At 39.6% G+C, this 10,015-nt stretch overlaps 1 protein-coding gene across 1 annotated transcript in view; it reads left to right on the forward strand.

Moving 5' to 3' along the window:
- LOC124275331 overlaps positions 1-10,015 on the forward strand; it is a 52,952-nt gene that overhangs the window by 42,220 nt on the left and 717 nt on the right. The window contains exons 2-3 of the mRNA XM_046710831.1: positions 7,224-7,526; positions 7,675-9,462. Of these exons, the coding sequence (XP_046566787.1) occupies positions 7,224-7,526; positions 7,675-9,462 (2,091 nt within the window). The remainder of the gene's footprint in view (positions 1-7,223; positions 7,527-7,674; positions 9,463-10,015) is intronic.

Here is a 10,015-nt window from a genome sequence, read left to right on the forward strand (position 1 = left end):
CTAAATTAGCCGAATTAAGTCAAAATGAGTTGAAATTTGTGTCATGATAGTCATAAACATACACTCATTCATTACAACCGTCAAAACACGGAAAACATGTATTTTGAGTAAAAATAAATATTCTCGCCTATGGGCCAAAATGTTTTTCGTGCATGTGCGAGATTTTTTAATATGGCTCTAAATTAGCCGAATTAAGTCAAAATGAGTTGAAATTTGTGTCATGATAGTCATAAACATACACTCATTCATTTACAACCGTCAAAACACGGAAAACATGTATTTTGAGTAAAAATAAATATTCTCGCCCATGGGCGAGAGTTTTTAATATGGCTCTAAATTTGCAGAATTAAGTCAAAATGAGTTGAAATTTGTGTCATGAGGCTTTTAAGCATACACTCATTCATTTACAACCTCCAAAACATGAATTCTGAGCGAAATTAAACATTCTCGCCCATGGGCCGGCCCGTGGGCGAGCGAGTTTAAATTTTGAGTTTTTGAAAACAACGTTTTTCATTTAGCATATATTCATAACAACTGCATGTTTAATTTGGTCGAATCCCTTGTCAGAAAGTGCCCACAGTGCGGAGAGTTTCTTGACTTTTGTGAGTCCAGAATTAAATTGTGACGTGTTATATATATATATAGTTATATAGTTATATGATTTATATATATATATATATAGTTATATAGTTATATGATTTCTACTGGAGTATATCATCCGAGTATTCAATGTGCTGCACGTCCACGTGAACTCATTATTCTTGTCACCAAAAGAGCCTGACAAAGAAAGCAGTATTACGCTAGCCATATAGCTAACACGCCTTATTAGCTGCACTGGCTCTTGCTACCAGTATCAGTTACGTCTTGTCTGCAGTGTTGGCAGATCTTGTGAGGTGCTTGTTTCGAGGGATTAAAGGTTCAGTGGTATACAAAGGGCGATGAGGTGCCTCTTTGTCCTCTCAAGTGTCCCTAGCTGTCCCAATAGAATAGCACTTTATCTCTCTTACATCCTCGATAATCTCCAGGGTATACGTTACGATCACTCTCCACTATACCCTGGATGCATCCACGGCTTAGGGCGATGATTTTATTACCTCAAGTGGCTGGCTTTTTATCCAATCAGGTGCCTACGCTGGGAAGTTGAGCGTACCAATCATAACTCACTTTCGCTTCTTAACTTATCTAACCGTTAAAACTTGGCAACACAATTGATGCAGAGGTACTCTGAAAGAAGAAGAAGGAGTTCTGTCATATATTTTTTAAAGTTTCAGATCTGTCAGTTTGTCTTTATTATTTCCCCAAAAATCTGAGTGGCACTGCGAACAAACCTTCGCGACTGCGACCGCTATCCTTGTTGACACTGGCAAGCTCGGTTGTAACGGCGGCTTAGCTGATTGGCTACTGTGAGAATGCGGAGCCAGCCAAGGGAGGTAATAAAATCATCGCCCTAAGCCGTGAATGCATCCAGGGGATAGTGGAGAGTTATCGTAACCTATACCCTGGAGATTATCGAGGATGTCTCTCTTAGAGCAAAGCCAAATATGCCACACGTACCAACTCGTAATTCTTAAGTCTATTCAGCTCACTACTGTAAAATATATTTTGGCAGTACATAATTGGAATATTATTGCGCTGCATGTGACCTTTCTTAATAGTCTCACAGTGCCGGAACCATGTTATTTCTCCTTCCGCTCAGCCTTTGCTGTAATAACGCCATACATCAGCTTTAAGTTGTCCACATTTGTTTCAATAACGCAAAAGTATGCGACAACAAAAAAGGAGGTATCTGATAAGACCTTACCAGCAAATAAATCTAGTGGACCTGATGGCATTAACATGAGAGGGGTAAAACGAATTTGTACATCTATAGCTGAACCTCTTTGTTTGTTGTGTAATATATCACTGAGTGACTGTATTTCCTACATTGTGGAAAACGGGTAATGTTACTCCTATTTTGAAAGAAGGAAATGCATCCCTCCCAACTAATTACAGACCTATTAGTTTAATACCTATCCTTTGGAAAATCCTTGAAAGAATAACGGTAAAGCATGTGCACGACCATTTCCATGAACATAACATTTTAAGTAAATTCCAGTCAGGTTTTACTGCTAGTCATTCTACTACATCTCAACATAGACATTTATCATAATATATGCTCAGTCCTAGATAATCACCACCTTTACTGTATGCTGTTTTGTGATATTTCAAAAGCTTTTCACAGGGCAGGGCATAAAGGTTTATTGCACAAATTAGGAAATGATGGTGTTCGTGGAAACGTACTTAGTTGGTGAACTAACTAGACGACAGTGTGTCTCTGTTAATGGAACATTTTGAAAAACTAAATGTTACTGCCGGGGTTCCTCAAGGATCTGCCTTGGTTAATTTGTGTTCCTTGTATATATCAATAATTTACCTGGAAATTTACAAAATATCACAATAACGTTGGCCGATGACACATCAATCGGTGTTGCGGGAAAATATGTAAAATCCATAGAAGCAACTCTCAACTATGATTTAGCCCAATTGAATTAATGGGCAGAAAAGTGGTGGGGTGTGTTCTAACGGTTATATCTAGCATACTTTAAGACATAGAGGGGGTGGTGGTGGTTCTAACGGTTTTATCTGAAATACATGCAGAGGCGGGAGGCCCAACGGGTATGAACAACAATAAAAACGTTCATGCATTTATGACCCACATTTTCGAACCTTTTATCAGACTCTAAAAGGGAGCTGGCAATAGATTTTAATAAGCTTCGTCCTTCAAGCCTGAAAACCTTTTAATATGGTTGAATAACCCTTTGTCATTTATAAAAAAATGTAGTGAGGTTGTGCTTTATTGTTATAGATTTCTAAAAATATATGGACACTATTGGGACGTTGGTAATTGTCTTGGTATTTTCGGAACCAGAGAAGGGATATGCCGATATTTAGGTCGTTAGCCTAGCATATTATGGTCACGAATATAATTTTCTATTTATTACCGAAGTCTTTAATGGCGGAAATTACGCGATAATCTACTTTCCAACAATGGCAGGCTCCCCGTCATCGTTGTATTTAGAAAGCAGCTTCTTAGAAGCAACGTGACGTCATAACATTGTTCATGATGTCATGTCACCATGAAAAAGTGATATTTCACCCGGTGCATATCACATGAAAACAAATTATCCCCGATATGTTTGCCCTCGTATGTTATAAGCATTGTTATGATCATTCTTTGAGGTAAATGCCATCCGTTGAATTCTTTGTTGTATTTTGAGCGGTGAAAATAAATAAATGATTTCTTTGGTCTACCCATAACAATTAAGGTGTCAATTTCCACTGTATACCTTACAGAAAGAAGTTTAGACTTTACTTTGATAACGAGCACATCCGATTGATTCCTTTATCATTTCTACATTTTATTTTATATGCATCAATCAAATACAACAAATGAGTAGACAGATTGACTGCTATGTGACAAGGAATAACCAGGCGCCAGCGATTTATGATATCCTCTATGACAACGCAATATATGAATGTATGATCGAAACATAAATCATAATAGATCACATATGATTAAAACATTAAATTAACTTCAAATATGTCATTGCGTCAACATTGAAAATAATTCAAAGCGTAAACTATCAATATCCTGTTATTTTGGGATACGCTATGAAGAACTTCAAAATGTAATAGAAATAACATTAAATTATTGAAAGCTTTTGCTCGTAAAATATGTCCTTGCGTCAACATAAAAAATAACTCCATAATGAAAAACAATTAACTTTAAACATACACAAATATTCTCTGTCTTTTTTAAGACGTGTCACGAAAAATTTCACAACTGGTAGAATAAACATGAAATTATAGAAACCATATGCTAACAAAAATTTGAAAATTAGTAATGACAAAGCGTTTGTCACAAACATAGCTATTACCCCCGCCACATGTCGATATCTGAATGTCGCAATTATCCTATGTCTGACCCTGAAAATTATGTAAACGTTACCGAAACTGTCATCTGATGCCTTGATACAAAATGCGAACAAATTCAATCCATTAGGTTTGGATATATCACAAGAATACTGGCTGTGACCTTGAAAATAATCCGAAGGTCACTGAATTGGACTGGCGTTAGACAATACTCCCAACGCATGTTGGTACTACCTTTAAGCAAAACATATTAATTCTGTCTTGTATTTTCGCACTAAAAAGTTAGACATGTGCAAAACACTTTTCACTGTGAACTTATAATGAGCACAAGTTTCCCAATCAATTGGTGTTGGGGGAATCCCGCCAATACACCTTCATATAAAGTTGGATCAAAATCCATTAATACTTTCCTGAGTTCGCGGCTACCAAGCTTGGCATGTGCAAAACTGTTACACCTTCGCTGTGACCTTTAAAAGGACCTCAAGGTCACTAAATTCAAGTGGTGTCGGTAATTCTCCAATCTCCAGTCAATAAACATTGGTACCAAAATTAAACAAAATCCATCATTTCTTTCTCGAGTTCTTTCAGTAAACAGAATGGGGAGTCATTTGAACAAGCGATTGTAGTTTTGAAATTGCGTTTTTGTGAAGTTTAATATCTATGTTTGATTCTAGCCGACTTCTACCAATCTCAAACATAGCATATTTTGTTTCCTGAAGTTTGTGATGCATTTTATTGCAGATTTTACGTTTTTTGGGAGTACCAAGCCAAGATACAAAGTCTCACAAAATGGGGATCGGGAGGCTGCAACATAGCAAAACCAATTTGCTTGAGGCTGACAGATAATATGTAGAAAAATAAAACATACAAACAACTGCCTTTGTATCATACCTCACATATAAAGCATTCAAACAGAATAGCGGCGTTTAGTAAAACGATCTGATGCAAAATATTCAATTCTGAACACATTATTAAAACAAAACAAAACAAAAGAGAACAATTTGAAAACAATATATCTGTCGATGCTCAGTCAGTGGCACATACTCCCAGACTCCACTCTATGTTTTAGAGTAGGTGCTGAGCTTGCGATTTCAATGGAGACTTGCCTGCACAGCAGTCGCCATTTGCTGGAACCGGGCGCCGATTTGGTTTGGCGAGTTTGATGGGTTTGGTTCGTTGACCGAACCCTTCGGTGAGAAGCAGATAAAGGCCTACGTGTAATACAGCTCCAACAATGTCATCGGATGCAGTTACTATGGAAACAGAAAGAAGTACAGTAGTATATACAATGATAGTCCGAGATCACTTTCAAGAAAGGTTCCTGTAAAGCTTTATTTCACAAATAAAGACAGGTTAGACATGTGCAAAGTTTGAAGTTGAAGTATTTCACAAATAAAGCTTTTGTCAGGCCCTTAGACCTCGCCACCATCGTATGTACTACTTTGAATCCCCAGTTAACTTCCCCGGTCACTATGACCGTGAACTAGCACTTTCCCGGTCACTATGATGGCGACCCTGATCACGTGCCACTATGTCGTGTTGACCTCGATGAAACAGTTTAATGTGAATCGCCTATGATCTCTTTGGTGTTCTTAATGAAGGCTTGCTGGGCTTTTCGTACCCCCTGTTCTATGTACTTTTTTTTCTCGTCGTCGCTGATAGAAGACTTATGAGACTTGGATCGGATTTCTTGTTTCATCTTACGGTACTTGTCGAGTTCTGAGAGGATTGAACGAGATTCCTCCTCTGAGATCTTAGTGTCAGTGAGTTCTGTGGAAATACGCTCACTTACCGTGTTCAGCTTTGCTTCGGCCAGAACCCTGATCTCATCGTGTTTCGATGCCTTACGATGCCTTAAACACCAACCCTGCCACCCCTACCACCCCAGCTGTTATTTCAATGCCTAGCACTATAGGTGCGGCCACGACGGTGGCTAACAACCCAACACCTGCCGCACCTAGTCCCATGCTGGTTGTTGTAAGGACAGTATCAGCTCCATCCACGATATTGAAAGCTCTATGGTACTTCTTGCATAGTGCTTTCCGCGTGTCGCGGTCTTGTTCTAGCTGGTGTTTTACATCACATAACTGTCTCAAGCGGAACCCGTCTATGGTTTCCAGGGTCTTCGTGACTTCCTCTACGACTGGGTACAGGTCCATCCTGTGTGCATATAATATATTTTATGAGATATTTTCTAATTGAGCTTCATTTAATGATCGATCAATGTACTTGAGGCTTATAAGGCGTAGATTCTCACGCAGGGAAATAGGTGAGAGGTTAATAGGTAACTCTGCATTTGTGAAATAAAGCTTTACAGCGACCTTTCTTGAAAGTGATCTCGGGCTATCATTGTATTTACTACTAGTGCTATGGTTCTCCAGCCAGTGAAGAATTGATTTTGATTAACATCCGTTGATAACTATTATTTTGTTTCTCGACCATAAAAAGACTTTCAAACCATTGTAATAATGTCTCTTATACCACAAGTTAGTGTTGGGAATTGGTTGAAATCTCTTATACCACAAGTTAGTGTTGGGAATTGGTTGAAATCTCTTATACCACAAGTTAGTGTTGGGAATTGGTTGAAATCTCTTATACCACAAGTTAGTGTTGGGAATTGGTTGAAATCGCTTATGCCACAAGTATGCAGGTATTTTCACTAGGCCACTTGGTTAAGGCTCTACTGTTATCACACTACATTTGACTGTATATCATGCTGGGGCGGTGGGGTAGCCTAGTGGTTAAAGCGTTGGCTCGTCACGCCGAAAACCCGGGTTCGAATCCCCACATGGGTACAACGTGTGAAGCCCATTTTTGGTGTCCCCCGCCGTGATGTTGCTGGAATATTGCTAAAAGCGGCGTAAAGCCAAAACTCAGTCAGTCAGTCAGTATATCATGCTAACATCTTCGAACATAAAATTACCAAGTAAACAGCTGCTATGTGTTTCTTTATAAACACATAGATCTCTTGTCAACACACAACAAGAGTATACTAGCAACTGCATAGAGTATACCATTATGTCGTCCACTGTTAGAGATGTGCAAAACATGAAACCAGTTTATATTAATATGACATATAAATAATGCCACTCACACCCTATTGAAATTTCAATAAACCTGAGCCCCTTAACAGTACCAACAGTGTGGTTTGTACGACCACTTTTATCAGTATCTTGTAAACACATTTGTTTATCATCCTCCCAATATGCTGTGTTAACACCATACAGATACCATGTGACAGTACCTGTGATAAATAGGTTATACAACCCAAACAAGTGCAGGTTGAATGAAATAGCCTGTTGCTATTTCAGAATGACCGAGTGATCTGTGCATCATCAAGTATAAACTGGGAGGAGATCATAGGCCCTGCCCCGATGTCTATTGCACTGCTGGGGCAACTGATGCTCATCTCTGGTGGTACAGACTTCACCTTGGTCACAGGAAAAAGGCCGGATTCATCGTTTGTCCGTCTTCGCTACCCTGACTCCATGAATGCTTGTCTGGTTCAAGTCAGCAATGAAGGCTGGGAGGCCTTTAACACAGCACATTCCAACATGGAGAAAATACACCTGATCACTAATCAGATTCCAGGCCATGCACGAAATGCAGTCCAGGTACAGTTGCCCTAATACTTAAAACATTTGTAAATGTTCTATATTAATCATGTCGTCATTGCAGCCCCAGTTAGTTGATGTAACTGATGTTAGACATCTCTGCACACATTTATCACTAACATCTAATAGTCCACAACATCTATTTCAGATTTTATTGAAAGGCTCACCAGAAGAACTTAAACTTGCATTACCAATCCCTCTTAAGAGGATTCAGTTGGCTGCTAAACAATGCACAACCCATGCGGAGGAGGTCCAGAAGCAGTTTGTTGACGTGATGGCAACAATAGGAGAACTGCTGGAGGCGTGCACAGCTGCCAAGGGCGATTATGAGGACAAAATGAAGCAAACTGAAGCTGCAGTTACAGCCGCCAAAAGAGCTGAGACTCAAATCAAGGAACAGAAAACAAAGGCAGACGAAGAACTGGCACACATGACCAAAACTCTGAAAGATCGTGAGGAAGACTACAAGAAGGCCTTGGATGACATGCCGGGAGCGCTTCAAGTCATGGGGATGAAGTTCTTTGACAGGTATTCAGGAGCAGTGCTCATGGCTATTCAAGCAGAGATGAACCTGATGATTGGAATACCACAAGCTATTGGAACAGGAGTGAAACTATTGACACCCGTGGTAAGTGGCGTGTTAGACAAGCTTAAATCAAAGACAGAGGCAGATCCTTCAGAACATGAAAAGCCTTTGAGTGACAGCGAACGGGAAACAATTGAATGCATAAAAAAACAAACACCCGAGATCACCTTAATCATTTCTTTTCTACAACAGTATCTGGAATCATTTGAAGACAAGAACAAGCAAGAAGGTACCAAGAAATATCTTGTTGTTAAAAAGGCAGATCTGGAGAGATTCACAACAACTCTCAAGGATAAGTGTGATGTTCCTCCGAAGGCAATGATGCTGAGTCTGCTGCAGGATCTCACAACACTGATGGATTCCATGATTGACTTCTCCAAGCAAATGGGTCAAAATCCAGAAATGATTACTGAGTTCAGACAAAAGCTTGACAAGGTTGAACACACCATGGAGTGTGTGGAGATAACTGATATGAGAGCAGGACATCCTCTCGCCCAAGCACCACAAGCTGCTAAAGCCCAACAAAATTCTCTTGAAATAGAAGACAGAATAATTGACCAAGTCAGATTTAAGGCTGAAAAAACATCGCAGATGTTGAAGACTGCCGAAGCCCGTTATGACGAAATTAACCAAAGAGTGCAAAGGAAAAATGATGAGTTGATGAAACTTGTTGAAGAATTGTCCCAGATGGATGCCAAGGAAATAGACTTTAACAAGATAAGAGAAACTCTCACTAGAGGTATAAAAGCACTTGGAGAGGTTCGCAAACAATGGGGTGGATTGGTTACATTCTTTGAAAGAATGTCCAATGTAATTCAGTGCAGCCTTGGCCCAACGTTGGACACATTTACTGAAACAGCCAATGTTGGAAGGGAACTACAGCTGAATTACTCCTTCAGCAAGCTGATGCAGGATACACTCTATTCACAGGCAGTCCAAGCCAGTGAAGTTTCATATGTGGTCCATGAGGTTTCAGGAACATATGTTGACATCTCGCGAGATCACCTCATGGATAAAATATCAGGCTTGGGGGAGCTGATTGCTTTAAATCCAGAAACTGAATCCGATTTGATAAAAGAGAAACACAGTGAACTGATGGAGGGGGCAAGGAAAGCACAACATGCAATCCAAGAAAAGGTAAAAGAAAAGCAGTTAGATATGCACGAGAGAGTTCAAGCCAGACTGTCACAGATTGAGAGGGGAATGCAAGCTGCACTTCCACCTCCGAACCCTGAGAGAGAACTACAGATGCAACGCATGCGCGCTATTGCTCAGGACCAACGTGAGAAGGTGGTCGCAGCTGCCCAGGCAGAAGCTGAGGAGGAGGAAATGTCGCAGTTTGCTATCTAGGTAGTTTTAGTTGTCTGCCTGTTGACAACAAAATACTATGTCTTAACATTACATGATGTAGTCTTAACATGTCTATTCATGAGATTCTTGAGAGGCATTTAGACGTTTATGAATATATGAGACGAGTACATGGATGACAACTTCTTATTTATTGTATAACACGACGTAAATTCTGGTATATACAGTATGATTTGTACTCCTGTCTTTCTATCACCTGAACAAGGGGCAAGAAGTAGCCCAGAAACGTCGTGTTATACAATAAATAAGAGTTGTCATCCATATACTCGTCTTATATTATATGTCTTTTCATGCTTAATTGTCTAGCATCGTTTGCACAAAACAATGTAAACGCTACCATTGTTGTAAATTCTCAGCCTTAGGCTTCTCCCGCAATCGTAATCCCCTTACCTCAAAACGACTGTAGGCTAAAATCATTAAAAGGTCCAAACAAAACTTGTTATCGTTCCATACCAATCTTAGTAGCTATTGTTGCAGTTCCCGAGTCGACAACAAAATTATAGGTCCTCTTTCACATAAATACTCTGCTATTCCT

This window comes from Haliotis rubra, unplaced genomic scaffold (genome assembly GCF_003918875.1).
Source record: "Haliotis rubra isolate DU_JTF1 unplaced genomic scaffold, ASM391887v1 Scf1046, whole genome shotgun sequence".
Taxonomy (NCBI): Eukaryota; Metazoa; Mollusca; class Gastropoda; order Lepetellida; family Haliotidae; genus Haliotis; species Haliotis rubra.